Here is a 16361-nt window from a genome sequence, read left to right on the forward strand (position 1 = left end):
TTAATCCAAGTTTAACGCAAAAACTGTTCTTACTTCAGAACATAAAATATTCATCATTAAATCGTAATGGTGGAGAATGGAGTTTCGACAAAAATGTCCAAATTTAAATGGAAACAGGTATATGCAACCCAAAATACTTCCATGCATTCAGAGCATCCGAACGTCTAGATTTGGAAATACGTCCAAAATCTCAAAGGATTCTTTGATCTAAATAATTGTTGATCGCACAGTATAAGGCATTATTGGCTCAATAATTACCTTTTCTGGGGTTCTATCACAGGTTAAAAAATCTGCACAACTTTCAATATCACCCTGTATAACAAAGAAATCAAACCAATATGTATGATAATGGGCAAAAATAGGGAATTGTAAAAATTATGAGAGAAACGTTGCGACTATTAACTGACAATTAAAAACCTTGTTTTTTTTTTTTTAGTTGGCAGTGTATTTTAAGTTTTATGTTGGCATACCGGAATTTCAAATTGGAACCAGGTGTCAAATAAAACAAAGTTGTCGTTATCACCCTTTTTTTTTAATGGTTTTTACAACAGCACAATTGTATAAAATTGGAAAATTTATTTAAAGAAAAAACATCTCATATTTTGTAAATATCGTTTTGTCAAATAACGGTAAGTTGGCACTACCAGCAAAAGTAACTAGGCGCGCCAATAAGGTTGTTGACGTATTCAATCACAAGTTTTAAGCGACCTTGAACTTGACAATTCACATCCAAAACGTTTTTACTTTACGTGTTAACGTTAATAAAATATTTGCAAAAATGGTGGTTGCGCCAAAAATATTTGAATTACAACAATTAGTATCTTTCTTGTCTCATGCAGTAGGTCAAAGCTAGTTGTTGCATTTTATGATTTTTACTTTAATAAACCACCAAAAAAAAAACTGTTTCATTACCTCAGATAATAAGCAAGAAATGGTAAATTTAAAAATTATGATAAAGTTTTATGATATAAACTCAAGTGATACACTATATTTGATCTGTTTCACTCGCACGATCCAGCGAAACAAGCACTAAACTTTTATCTTTAATACCATAAAAATGTTGCAAAAATGGTGGATGCGCCGGGAATATTTTAAATAAAATCATTAATATCTTTTTCTACGATCGTGCAAAAAGTGAGTGTTCATTGCATTGTTTTTAGTGGAAAAAGTTCCTCTTAATTGCACTAGTGCAATAAAGTCTTTATTGCACGCATCTGTCAACAGTCTGTCTACGATCGTGCAAAAAGTGAGTGTTTATTGCATTTTTCACACACGACGCACAGGACTCAACTGTTGTTTATCGTTGTTCTTTTCTCGTTTTTTTGTTCGATCGTAGAAAAAATGTTGTATGCAACACATGCAAAAAGTGTTATTGCACTTGACGTGATGTCCCACTTGTCTGCGGCTCTTGGGACAATTTTTACGTCGCGTGCAATAATCATTCACTTTTTGCACTTGTTGCATAAATAACTATTGTTGTTTCATAGATCATATCAAATCCAGTTAGTGCATTTTATACATCGGGTGTTTATTTTATTTATCTCAAAGTTGGCGTTGAAGAGTCGATTGTGATCGCACCACGGATTACATTTCAGCCAGACTACGAATCAGCTGTTTAAATCTAACCTCACTTTTTGCGTTGTTTGTATTTTTTCTCTGCAGACGGACGAGTTGCGTTCACAATCGAGTCTGCAACGCCAACTTTGACGATAAATTTAAATGAACACCCGATACTTTACTTTGATGAACCAACTAACCCTAACGTTAAACAAGTCATTTGACAATTACCTTATTTCCAAAATATTTGAGAAAAAATTACCCACGTCGCAGTTGTCTAATAAGTTAGATCATTATTTTTTATAAACCTCTTTTTGTCAAATGAAAAACTAAAAGATATATTTAGATATTTTTGACGATAATGAAAGCTGAAACTGAAATTTGCATTTTATGAATAAATATTATGGTGATCAACCAAAGAAAGCAAACGGTGAATTTCGCTGTCAGCAATATGTATTATCCAAGAACTTTTTTACATCTTTGTTATATATAACTTCGTGACCTTTACCGAAGTTTTAAGTGGACAATTTTGAAAACCGCGACGTTTCCGGTCGTAACTCCCAATCCGTTTCTTCCGTGTCAACGGACGGTTAACCGGATTCAATTTTTCGATTGCATCATGATTGGAACGACTCCATCCGAGTCGATTGCGGCGAAACTGCCCCCGTAAGCAATTCGCCCGCCATCCCTCCGACTCTTCGCCGAATGTGCGTTTTACGACGGCCGTGTATATAAATTTTTTTAGTGGCGCAAATAAAAATGCACCCACGGTCCTACCTACCGTCTTGTTACAGCCGCCACAATATGTTACGTAAACGATTTCCGATACATCCTCGTTTCGCTTTTCATATTCCGGACTTGAGACATCCGTGAACTTGATCCCGGTCCAATTCCGTTAACAGAAGTCTGGCGGCTGATCGATTCCGGGGCCGCCCCCGAGACTTGATAATTTGCTTTGATCGGCGCAGAGCGGGATGTGTTGTTGACGGCATTGCAGGATTAAATATTCCGAGTGTTTAATTATTATTGGAGGGAGCCGCAAGGTGCGGGCGTGTTTTGAGGACGCGTGTCTGTGCGGGTAGGAATCGCAGGTGTTGTCGTCGATTAGGGAGGGGGAGTGAAATATTTAGAGAGGGTTTAGGGGCGAGAATGGCGCAGGAGCGCGACATTCGCGGAAAGGACAGTGTTAATAGATTCTGCAAACCTTTTAAGGAGTCTCAATGGCGCCGAGATAAGCTCTTTAGCGTGATCTATTGAGAGCGTTCGGAATTCAGATAGGCCGGCAGCTAGCGCAGTTGATTAGCTAAATACCGTGAACCAAGATTTAATTAGCGAAGCTTGTTAATCACAGAGGGTGGTCCGCGTTATTAAGGCTGTTAGGACAGCAACATGCGTCAGCGTTTAGTGCCTCATTTCTCTGAAATATTCAGCCGTCGGATAACAGACACAGGTCGACAATACCGCCATTATGTAAGCACTCTCGGGGGAAATCTAACATGCCCGGTGCTTAAAAATTAATACGAGTGTAACCACCGCCGATAAACTTTCACCCTTTGACGCCCCTTAACGAGAAACAAAAATAGCGCACGATGCGCCAGAAACGGATTACACCTGGAGCGGCTGCTAATTCCAAAGGCAACTCTTTGACCTTCCGTTTCGAGCGGGGAGAATGGCTCGTCAGGGAGAACGGCAAATGGGCCGGTTCCAGGGCTTTCGCGCGAAATCGTTATTTACACTAAAGGCCATCCCGCCGAGGAAATATCGCTCATCATTAACCCTACTCCGGAAAAAATCACACCGAAAGAAGATTTTGATATTCCGGCCAGAGGTCGCGGCCAAACCAGCCATTTCCCAACTCAAATTGTACCCCATTTTATACTAAATTTATAATTAAGAGAAAAATGTAAAATATAGAAATGTTATTTGTCTTTGCTTTGTTTCGCATTTCCTTTACGTACTTAGTTTTAGCTGTACTGCCTATCTAGACCACACTCATTCATTATTTTCTTGGTCCCAGGTACATTTTAGAAACTAGTTGGCATCATAAAAACAATTCATGCACAGGAAGCCATCAATTTTTTTGCAAAAAATGCTCATTTAATATAAATACAAGGATATTGGAAGTGCTTCTTGGATTGTTGGCTGTGAAATTTGCCACCCATTATTCATAATGTAACTATACTATTTATTATAGGCTAAAAGTAAATCGATGTGGTTGCTTAGTTGCCTAACAACAAGGGGCATTAAGACAATGTTATTTAATAAATGGAAAAATAATTCAATTCAAATCATTTCTCAACAAATTTTTATTTAAAAATGGTCCAGATCTAATCCACTTTTCTCTTCTTTAATTAATTTGAAATAGTAGAATGAGAAGCAAGAAATATTTTACCACATAACGTGTAAGTCTTCCCGTCTTTGAACCATTTCTTCAAATATTTAAATACGGCAAGATGTTTGTTACAATTGTTTGATTCAATTCCAAGTGTTTATAATTTCTTCTCTGCGTCAACACCTCCGTGGACAGTACTAGAAAGAAACTTTCAAGGGTAAAGTAAGTTTGAAGTAAACTGATGCCACTAGATGGTCTTCCAGGTTGGATGTTATTCAAGCCCGAAACAGTAGTTCTAATCAAATAAAATTTGTCCTTCGAAAATTATCCAGACGGTCAGTTACATAAAAACAATTCAAATTGAAACAAAAAGTCTGATGCAAAGAATGATTTCTTTAGAATCTTGCATCATAATTGTTGTGTGGAACAAAATATTGCGTAGAGTAGATGCTGGAAATAAGTCACTGCTGATGGTAGAAAAGAATTTAAACATTGCTACTTTATGAAAGTTTATTAAAGATCCAAATTTGATACTGTTGAAGCTGATGCTAAACAGATTTGTGATTTGTGGATCAAATTGAGTCATCCAGAAGCCTAACCAAACCAAAATAATTCCCAAACGAACCTGTCTGAGATGAAATCCATTTTTCAGGACGGGAAAATGTTGCTAACTTTAATTTTTTTGTTGGAGTCTGCTCATTAAAACGATTCGTATTATGATGACACGTTTTTGACGCCAACGTTTCGCTTTATTAATTCAAGTTTACACGAAAACCTTTTCTACATCAAAAAAATTGAGGTTAAGTACAGGTTCCGAAAAATGTGAAGAAATTGAATAGTTCGCCTACGTATTTTAGTTTTGGGCGTTTTATCTTCGTAATTTTATGCAATATGTTTATTTACTGATAATTAGTTGGTGTAAGGTAAGGAAATAATAAAAACGAGTTTGCACCTAACCTCACTTTTTGAGGTTAGAGAAATGTTTATGTCATCGAAGAAGGAAATTACATTTTTGCAGTTTTAAATGACCAGACTCAAAAAACTATGATTTGAAAAACATTTAATGTATTTGATAGTTTATCAATGAACTCATTCAACGGTGGACTCCAATCCGAAGAAATAGGTAGGTTAGTTATCTGTTCATCAAGAAAATAGGTATTTAGATTTTTCTTTTAGCAATCGGACTAGTTTTACGTTTTGCAAATGTCATTTTGTTTTTTTTTTAATATTTTGTAATATCGGAGCCCGGAAATATTTTGTCTAAGACTGGCATCTCTTGAAGCTCCGTCCTGGAACGAGCCACTGGGACCAAACATCCTGCGCCCCTTCGAAATGTCACCGATCGTTTGGACTTTCTCCACCAAATAAACAAGCTGTCGAGCGCTGCCACCCGACGAAAGCTCCCCCAACCGCGTAAATAAATCATAAAAATCGACGTGAAAATATTTTGATGAAGTCAAAAGTCACGCACACAAATCCTTTCTTTCTTGGTGTCTCTCGCACGTGTCGACTCCACTTTCACGTAAACCCCCTAATCTATTTTTTGCACACGTGCTGTGCACGTCTGGTTGCCTAACTGCCCCCAACGATTTAAATCAGCTTGCATCGATTCAAATTCACTCTTTCTGCGGTGTCGCCAATCTATTTTTTCACACATTCGGTGTACGTCTGGTTGCGACGAGAATTCTAATTAGCTTTCATAAATTCGGGTGAAGCTCGACAGGACCGATTGGATTGCTTTGCGAATTATTTATCTGGCCGGCTGATGTATCGTTGTAATTCTAGCGGAATGCAGTGGGGCAACAAATTGATCGGCCTGATTGTGCAGACCATGCAGATTGGTTCCGAAAAAAAGGCAACTTTCCACCGAAATAATTAAAAGCAAGTGGTGCGGAAAAGTAGTTAGGGAGGTTAAATGGGGTTTGTTAGTTTCTGTAACGAGTTTCGGAGGAATTTAAAGAAGGAAATCGGAAAAGTTCTAGTTTTGGACGATGAGTCGCGGGGGCCCCACGGGTGAAGTGTAGTCGCAGCGCGGTTCTTTTTTATTAATGGGGTTTACTGTTCATTTCTGGATTATCGATACATGAATGGGTCGTTTCTTCCACTTTTATGAGACACTAAAGCGTTTTATTTATGAGGTAATGACTCGGGGAATTACTCGGATGCTCTTCGAAACTCCTACTACCAGCAATAGTACCGGTCGGGAAAACTCCCGTTTAATTAAAATTTCCACTCCGACGATGTCTCCTTTTTGTAATATTTACAAGCCCGGAGATCCACAAGAAAATGTTTATGTCGCCCCCATTCACGTTTTTTCCTCCAACGACATAATACACCGAGCTCTTTTATTCAGTTGCGCCAGTCGAGACAGAATCCATTTATCTCGATCCGTTCGAAGCTTCTTAGTAGGATGTGAAATGTTACTTCGTCTTAAAAAACAGGGTAGAATCATAATAATTTAGCTGTTTTCCCAAAAGTAAACAACGGAAAAAGGCTTAAAGTCTTCAAAAAAGCACAAATTTTTATGTACGCCAAAAATACCCAAACCGTTGAAAATCATGGAAAATATCTCAAGAGCACTATATAGTATATTGTTATATAAGTGAGGAAAGGGATGCATTGCTAAACGAGAATGAGAATTGGATCACGAGCGATAGCGAGTTGATCTAATCATTCAAGTTTTGCAATGGACCTTTCCTCACGTATGTAACATACTATTTTTTCCAACGTCAAGAGTTTTTCGGTTTATCTTGGATAGGTATTATCAATTTATTATTTTATACAAATCAACATAGAAGTAAAATTTAAAATTTGAAAATCACGTTTCCATGCTCACAGTAAACAATAAAATTTAATTTATTGAATCTCAAGCCGTGTTTTTTCCAAAACTAAAGAAGAATTGAAATAGTGATGGAAGTAGATAGTGATGAAGATTTACCAAATACTCCACCAGAAGTAAAAGAGGCAGCGAACTTGGTAACTTTGGAGTTGTTACCTCTCAAATCGCGAGCACGCTATGAAAGGGAATATGATATGTTCATGAGATGGAGACAAGAAAAAAAAAATTAAAAGCTTTTCAGAGTCGGTAGTTTTGGGGTACATGTCGGAACAAGCCAAAGTGCAAAAATCATCGACTTTATGGTCACGATATTCGATGCTGAAAGCAAGCTTGGTTGTCAAAAATAATGTTGACGTTAGTAAATATTGTAAGTTGGTTGCATTTCTAAAAAGACAATCCGTTGGTTATAAGGCCAAAAAATCAAAAATATTTTCAAGAGAGCAAATATTCAAGTTCTTATCAACGGCCCATGATGAAGAATTCCTCTTAATGAAGGTAAACTAAATAATTGCTAATTTTTACATTAATTTTCATTAATAATTTTTTTCTTAATTGTGCAGGTTATTGCAATTATTGGATGGTCGGGTGCTTGCCGCTTCGACGAATTGAAAAATATGACAATTGACGAGATACAAGACACCCAATCAGTATTGATAATAAATATACCGGACTCTAAAACAGGAAAAAGTGGTGTATTCACAGTAGTTGCAGTGAAAAATGAACTAGCAAATGATTTGAATTTGATTGAGATATACAGAAAATATGTTTCTCTAAGATCACCTCTTACAGAACATCGGCGATTGTTTGTGAACTATCAAAAGGGTAAATGTACCGTTCAACCCGTAGGAATAAACAAATTTGCCAAAGTACCGGCCATTATTGCAAATTACTTGAAAATACCAGATGCTTCTTCTTACACGGGGCACTGTTGGCGGAGAACATCAGCGTCCTTGTTGGTAGATGCTGGAGCTGACTTACTCACATTAAAAAGCCATGGAGGCTGGAAGTCCTCGGCAGTAGCAGAGGGCTATATCGAAAATTCAATTCAAAATAAAATTTCGATCGCTACAAATATACTTGGAAATAACTTATCCGAGAAACCAAACAGAATTGCTAATGTGGCGTCAACGTCGAGCTCTGTATCGACACATTATTTAGCAAATAAATCAGACACAGTTGGAATTTCAATTCATGCAGAAAATTGTACATTTAATTTTTATAATACCGATAAAAAAGTTAACTATGTAATAACTATGTTAATAAAGAATTCTTACAATAATTGTATAATTATATCAGAAGGTTATTTAAATGAAATTCCCTAAATGAGGAACAAATTATTTTTTATTACTTTCCCCACTAGTGAGGGAAGTGATTTACTTTCCTCACATGTGATGCAAACGCCTACTTTCCTCTTTAAATTGAGTGATGGAAATGTCATTTTCAGACTTGACGTTGGAAAAAAAAACTTACAAAATACCTTATTTTTAAAGACTCCAAAATGGCCTGTTATTTCTGGATCAAGCCATTTCGTGCATGCAAAAAGAAGGAAAAACAACACCAAATCAAGGAGGGATGGTACCAGGGTATTTGGCGTCTTAAAAAACAAGACGGGATCCTAAAAATTTAGATGTTTTCCCAAAAGTAAACGACCGAAAAAGACCTAAAATCATCAATTTTTATGCGCCCCAAAAATACTAAAAAATCTATAGACCAGCAGAAATTGGGCACACGAAAAAAACCATTGAAAATTATCCAGAATCAAGTAAAGTTACCTTAAAAACAACAAAAAAAAAACTTACAAAATTTCTTGTTTTTAAACACCGCAATATGTTTTAATTTCTGGACCAAGCCAGTTGGCGCATGCAAAAAGCGATTGAAAAGGAGCCAAACATCTTATCCAAATCCCTCGGTTTTCAACACGATGAATTGGATTTTTTTATTTCTGGGCCAGGGCATTTGGGCACTTTAAAAATCCAATGAAAATTAAGGAAATTTGTCCCAAAAAGTTATTAAAAATGGCTGTTCATTGATTGAAATACAAATGTATTTTGGTAACAATTGGAATTGCATTTGGGAATTTAATTAGAATTTTATTATAAACACTCTAAACTAATACATTGCCAGAATACAAAATTAAGTAAGTATCGGGCGTTCAAATGAAATCCTGGGCTGAGTAGGCGTTGGAAAAATTAAACCGTTCAGAACAGTGTAAAGTTTGAATTTCCCGCCGTTTGATAAGAAAGACATTTGTTTATGTTTAATCGGGACATAATTGAACATGTTTGTTTTCAGCAAAGGGGGCCCTTAGATATTTGGTTCGAGAATAAGAATCGTTAAGTTATTCAATTTTTAATGTAAAACATTGCAAAGAGAGAAAAAAAGAAAGATTTTTTTGGCTTTAAATTTTAGGTTAGCTGTCAACATACTCCTATTAATCTACGCTTTAAAAAAGCACAACAACTGACGATTTCCAACGCCTTCCCAGCCCAGGATTTCATTTGAACGCGCGATATAAAACCTGTTTCATTTTTTTAACATAAATATATAGTCGTTTTCAATGACATCCGTGCTGCCAGTATGACAGCATGTTGGCATCACTTGGTGTTTCAGTTTAGTAATTTTGAATTTCCTAATTTGGCAATTTATCCTGACGCGGCAAATTGACAAATTCAAATTATTATTTATCATTTCCGATAAAAAATGTAGTCTGATTGGGATTCCGAGGATGACTTCGTTTAACCATATTTTACATCATGTTGAAGATTGAGTTTTATCGTTTGTTGTTGACGTTTCACGAAATGTAAATTTTCTTTTACCATAACCTCAATTTCTTGTTTGACATTTTTATAACTAGGATTTTCTTATACTCTGAATACTGGTTATAAATTTGTGTGTACAATCTGCACCAACATATTAAAAATGACTCTGACAGCACGGATGTCGTTGAAAACGACTTTAGTCCGTTTTTTTTTATAATCAATTGTCAGTGTCAAAATACAGAAAAAGACCAAACTGTATATTAAAAATCATTGACATTTGGTCCAGTTCTATCTCAATTTCACCCAAGATTTCCCCTAGATCATTATTGAGGTTATGTTGCATATGTTTATTATTATGAGTGTGAGACACGTGATTAATTTAAATTGTCAAATGTGACAATCGGAGACAATTTCAAAAGTCAATATTTCGAACGGGATTTATAAAATTCACTGTTTCGAATTTTCTACCAACCTGACAACACTTTGACAATTGATTATAAAAAAAAAAAACAGATTTACTTTTTCCTTAATTTCCAACTTGATATGTTATAAAAACTTTCTTCTTCTCTGTATTAAATGTCAAACCAGCATAAATCTTTTTGGAAATGCGTTCATTGCCAGGTTCATCGAATTTAGTATAATATTGGCTCTTAAAAATTTGTTTTAAAGCTTCATTTGCAGACTTGGAATTCATTTTGTATTCAAAAATGATTCCGACATTCTTACTGATTATCACCACATCTAGGGTATTGGCTATTCCTGGTCCCTTTCTATTTTTTTTATCTGGACCTCACCGCGTGTTACGAAGCATCTGGAGTTATATGCCAGAGTATACAAGACGTGATGAAGTTCTTTTTCGTTCCTGATCCTCTGCGGTGATTCAGAAAATAATACTAATACGGCGTTTGCAAGATCAACAAATGCCGTCTCACTTCTACTTTCTAATACACATTTCAGAGCACTTAAATATCTTTTAATAAATCCAGCTTTCAACTTGTATTTACATATAATTGTCAATGCTTTACTACAGCAAACGTTGCGGATATGCTGCTTAATTTCAAAATTAGGTATTTTTAAAATACAATAATATGTAGAGTTATTTTCAAATTCAGCATCTTCCTCTGTATTTTCATCTTCGGTTCTTGTTTCAATTTCAATTTTTTTCTCATCAATTGACAATATATTAAAGTAAGCACTATCAGCCAAGAATTGCAAAAATAAGTCCACATTTTCGATAGATTCTATAGATTTTTTAGTATTTTTGGGGCGCATAAAAATTGATGATTGTAGGCCTTTTTCGGTTGTTTACTTTTGGGAAAACAGCTAGAAATTTTTACGATTCTACCTACTCTTCTTTGTAATCGACCGCGTATGCTTTGTGCACTCCCAATAAAAACCGAACCGCCACACTGCAAAAAATTTAATTAGTGTTGTTCGACACGGAACAAATTTCCCGGATGTCGCCAGCGACACTGCAAACTTTCACGTTTTATTTTTCTTCCGGATTTTCCACCAATTTCCCAATATGCGCCGCCAGTATCGGCCAATTTTAATCTAAACTTGGCTGCAGCTTTCCAACTCTCGGTGCAGTTATTTGCATTATTGACCCGACCTCTTCAACGCTCTTCCAGGCAAACATCACACCTTTCCCGTGGACCCCACTTAATGGCGTCGCCTGATTACCCCCAAAAACTCTAATTCCACTTTTATATTCCAGGGCCACACCGTGGAAGTTTTTTGGCCAGATTTGCATAATAATATTTCACAAAAACAACGGCATTAAGTCACGCCTGGAGTGGTTCAGATGTGTAATTAGAAAAGTTGGCGAGGATGCTATTTATGCGCGAAATGTAATTTTACAGCCGCGGCCATAAATAAGTATTGTTGCACTTAGTGGGGCCGTAGTGGAAGTTAATTTGAAGCGTACAAACCCCCATTTGCGGGTTTATGGATAGTGTGACTCGTATCAGACATGTGGCGAATTTACATTTAAATTCGAGCAAGTTTGTGTAAATTGCTGGGGAGGAAAGCGAGTGAAAATTTATCTGCAGGCTTAGAGGGGACGTATTTATGGGCTCTTAACTCGTCTGCAATTTTAATAGTCGTGCAGGTGTTGCGATTCCACCTGAATTTTTCACAGGAAGTGTATCGGTGGGCGTGGCCCGACAGGTGGCCGGCCAGTCAGCTGTCCGACCGTCCGACACCACTCCCACCGCGGTGCAGTCCAGCATGGGCGGAGCCTGACACGACACCTAATCACACTTCTTGCACCCAAATTCGCCAGAACTTGTGCACCATCTAGTAAGCTCGCGTGCGAGTCCTTCGGCGCTTCCTGCAAATCCCAGGCGGAAATTTGTTTTGTAAATGATTTCAGAAGCGCTCACAAAGCGACCGGTTTAGTGGTTATTACACATCCACATACAGCTCGGCTCCATTTTAGTTCCGCGGGATTTAATTTCCTGAATTGTGTGATCGGCCGGCTAATCCGCGACGTACAGTTTTTCGGGTGGCCCTTGATAATTAATGGAAAATCGATGGTGAACTTGCCCCTTCGTGCCAAAAACCAGGAGGGTGTTTAATTTTTAACAGTTGCTAATTAAAGCGCCACACCTGGCGCACACGCAAATGGGGGCAATCAAAAAATCGACTTTGATCTATCGATACGAGAAGCTAAAGAGCTTTCACAATTAATTCTCGGGCTGGGAAGCCTCGCTGTCTTTTTATATTCATTATAACATCAAACAAATCCTTTCGGATCCCGAGCTTTCAAAGCTGCTAGTTGCGCGGCTTCAAAGAAACTTCGCTTGTTCCTCCGGGTACAGACATTTACCTCATTAATGGTGCAGAGTCTGGGGCGACAGATGTCAGACGGATTTTATTGTTGCTATAATTTGTTCCGAAGAAAAATCGGAATGTATCGACGGAAATCCGGTAGCCGAGCACGCGGATATCCAAGTGGGGCTATAAATAACCCATGGCCCGAATAAGTCGTTTTGGGGTTGATATTGATAGAAGAAAATGTATTCGCGTGCTGGAGTACCGCCCAAATATATTTTCCATTATCAGAATAAATATTGAAAAAGCTCGCGACTGAGATAATTTAATTCGGTGTTTATTTTGGCCAATTTGATCCACCGCGACCTACAGTCGGCCCGTTTGACTCCGCCCGAGTCAAACGCATCGACTGTCGCCATTTTGCACGCGCCATCTTGTTTGAACCTACGACGGATAACCCCGGCCGTCGCCTGAAATATCATTCCGGTTGTTGTCGCGCCCCCATAAAGGAAACGGGGCTGCGACATTAAGGACAATTTAGCCGGCGGTCATAGAGCTGTGAAATCAAATCGCTGAAGGGCCGGGAACGCCCTTTGTACGGTTTTGCGGTTCAGCTTCGCCCTATCTAATTTTATTCAGGAAACGTGGCCGGCATGCAAACACCCTCGTGGAATGTTGACGTTTTTAATGCTATCAAAACAGCGGAATTGTGGAGGAATCACGGGGTAATTGTCGACGGGTCGGGGTTTGCTTAAAAAATCGTTACGACAAAGCTTTTTCTCGACTAATCCCATGAATAATGTAATATCGCAATACGAGCCGTTATTGATTGATTGATTATTATTTCAGTGAAATATTTAGACCGGAACGTGTTTTGGTTCCCATTGTTACCAATCCAGAACAGAAGTACCACCCTAGTACTGGGGAACAATTAATTAAGCGACGCTTTTTAAAACAAAACGAATTTCATTCCTTGCACGACTCACTTTCCCCGACTGACGTTTGACGTTTAAATTAATCTCCGCGCTCGAGAACGTGCGTGACGTCACACCTGGAACTGTCACTCCGTTGACGTTTTATTTTTAATTCAGAACCGATTTGGCGATTCTTCCAGTGACAAAATTTATAACAGACCGACTACATCGTTTAATCAATTGTAGCTACGAGGTCGTTCAGCTCGAATGGACAAACGTCAAAGCGGTGTTGCGTGTTTTGTACAAAATGCATTTTATCAGATAACGAGCAGAAGCAACAAATAGAGTTCCTCTTCGCGTTACATTAAATGACGCTTTCACGGCGCAGTTGGCGTTCTTTGCCAACTATTTACCAGAACATTTCGTTATTGAGTTGTCTACCGCGAACAGCCACGCTAATGACTTCTCGAAATGTACACAGGAGAAATAAACGTCGTTAATGCCCAATACGACGATCTGATAAAAATTATTCCCAAATTGCCTCAGATAAAGACATTTTAAGGGAGTCTGAAGATACTTAATTGTGATTTATGGCGCAATTTCTTTTTTAATATCATCTGCACAAGCTCTGGGTGGAACCGAAAATTTGAAGGTGGAATTCTACAGCACAGCTTAGAAATGGTACTTCTCGTTCGACTGAATTCTGTTGAAGAATCTGTTTTATGAAAAAAAAAATCATCCATAAAGTCTAAATTTTGAGTATTTAGATAAAAATATATTGCCCCCTTTTTGGCAGCAAGATAATTTTCCAATTTATAATTATGCAACTGACACAACACCGACATGTGACAGCTGTCAATCGCTCTACAGAAATGTCACAAGACGCCCTCCAGAGGTGCCAAAATCTGTATAATACCCCAATTTTTTCGTTGAATGTCCCTGGGGAAAATTTTCGCCGCTAGAGGGTGGCGGTTACGCACTAGTACCAACTTCCCCGATGAAAAACGAGCCCAGACAATGGTTACGTTCACCCCAACGAATTATGTCATGACGAGTTTATGTTGATGCGGTCGCTAGATCCAAATCCTAATGTTTTTGTTATTAGTCGGCATGAGTGATGATGTCGGCAAGACAAAATTAATGTACGGTTGGGGTTGGTGTGGAGATTCCCGCTGCAATGGACACTTAATATTTTGTTAACAAGAGATTTACCCGTAATGTCTTTTTTAGTTGAGTGCATTGTGGTGTATCTTACACAAAGCTGCCGCGAAAAACGACTTTACAACCCTCTCTGACTTACGAGGCCATTACATCGCCCACACGGTTTCAACCACTTAACAGATAAAACCCTTATCAGCGGCGTTTGTTTGATTTCTGCAGTTACTGCCTCTTCAATGCACCAACAAGCCATCAGTTTCTAATAAACAATATTTTTGTTGTTTATAGCTTATCAAATGACAGCTGTCATTCCGCGACATCTAGCATTACTCTTGCAAATCACGCACAGGTAATAAATCTTGTTGGTATCACTGATTACGTTCCGAAGGAGTTCTTTCCCTTGCTCACATGATTCATTGCTGGAGAGACTTCTCTTGGAGTAGACCACATTGCACCTTCATTTTTGTTGTTTGTGTGGAAGGTACAATGTCTCGGTACCCCTTTATCTTTGTCCTTTATTGCACACTCATAATTTCCTGGGGAGCTTTGTAAACACGTCACGTCTTATCAGTTAACGCCACGCGGGTGCCTTAGTCGTTCCAAAACCGCAAAAAGTATAAAAAGGCACTGTTTAAGCTTCACTTAACAGGATCGCCTGGAACGATGTCAGCAGCATGGAAATTTAACGGCGAACAGGAACTAGTATTTTAAGCTGCGCTACTTAACCGAATTTGTCAGGATCGATACGTCCTGGCTGGTTTTCAAGAGATTGACCATAGAGATATAATACGGAGGAAAAAAGGATAAAGGAGCGTCGGTGAGAAACTGACAAAGGGGAACTTATCAGAGATCAATTTATAAGCCTTGCGATGACAAGCTCGGGTCGAGTTTACGCCGTCAGCACCTGACTGTTCAGTCTGAGAATATAAAACAGTGCGAGTCGTAGACCGGACAATGGATAGTAGTTTGGATCCTCGCGTAATTGGTGGAGGTTCAAAGCTGCAAATCTTTGGTGGGTCGAATGAGTTCGGCGCGTCCAAAACCTCCCTTTTTCCTTTCAGTTTTCAAGGTCTGCGGCGCTTTTGATTAAACCACCCCAATTCCGATTGTGACAACCCTTCCGCCCGCTCCAGAAGTTGGATCGTTCGTCGCATTGATGCCGTCTTAAAAGACGACAACCAGAACGATTTACAAAAGCGATCTCGCAGTCTGTAAACTCCCCGAAGCGCCATCAATAACGTTCGGTGTGATGAAAAATGATTTGGATGTAGGTCCGGAAAAACGTCCGCATTGTCGGATGTTGGCTCGAAGCTCGGATTTATTTACCGAAGAAAGCGGTAATTGCAGCCCCGCATCTCCGTACTAAATTAACCGTAAAACAAAGCGGCAGCCGCTTTGATTAACATCAAAGCAACACAGCACGGGTGTAGAGAATGATGATCCAATCATCCGAAAGCAAGATTAAATGCAAATAACCTGGCTCGCTCAAGAAACGCCAGTTTTGGGGGTGATGCATTCAAATTCAATTTAAATTTAGATCGGGGAGGGCGACGCGTGGGCGGCGGCGGTTTGTTTTGACGTCAGGGGGCGGGGAGCGACTGTTGGCGTCAGGTGGGACGCGCTTTGCCGTGTCTGGTTTTGTACTAAGGCGGCTCTTTGTTGCAGGACTTCCATGCGAGCGCTCCGTGACCTGGTGAGGTGATCCTGCAACGGCATGGCGGGTAGGTGGCGCCACCTGCATCCGGGGCCGCGCTCACAGCCTCGACCCACTCGCTAGCGGCCCGGACCCGGCATGTTCCGCACCAGGGACACCACGTCTACTATGATAATTTTCAGTGACTCCAACGATGACATGGAAATCGTGTTCAGGCTGGAGGGTCTCACCCAAGCGGGCATCATCTTCATCATGGCCATCGCCATCATCGTCACCAACATACTCATCATCGCTACATTCCTTAACTTCAGAGGTACGTCTTCACCTCCTCACCAACAACAATGACATCCACCGTCAAAAAAGAAATCACATA

At 38.9% G+C, this 16361-nt stretch overlaps 1 protein-coding gene and 1 pseudogene across 6 annotated transcripts in view; one reads left to right on the plus strand and one right to left on the minus strand.

The window, feature by feature from the left end:
• Positions 1 to 16361, plus strand: part of DopEcR (G-protein coupled receptor DopEcR) — a 28991-nt gene that overhangs the window by 8900 nt on the left and 3730 nt on the right. For 2 of the 6 annotated variants that reach the window (XM_069057772.1, XM_069057780.1), the window contains exons 2-3: positions 16000 to 16055; positions 16171 to 16301. In XM_069057772.1, coding sequence (XP_068913873.1) covers positions 16187 to 16301 — 115 coding nt within the window. In that variant the 5' untranslated portion in view covers positions 16000 to 16055; positions 16171 to 16186. Of the gene's footprint in view, positions 1 to 15851; positions 15946 to 15999; positions 16302 to 16361 lie in introns of those variants that run through there. The other 4 variants (XM_069057748.1, XM_069057766.1, XM_069057790.1 and 1 more) reach the window with 3 other exon arrangements.
• Positions 7642 to 10759, minus strand: LOC138132140 (uncharacterized; annotated as a pseudogene).

The sequence above is a fragment of the Tenebrio molitor genome, chromosome 1 (genome assembly GCF_963966145.1).
Source record: "Tenebrio molitor chromosome 1, icTenMoli1.1, whole genome shotgun sequence".
Taxonomy (NCBI): domain Eukaryota; kingdom Metazoa; phylum Arthropoda; class Insecta; order Coleoptera; family Tenebrionidae; genus Tenebrio; species Tenebrio molitor.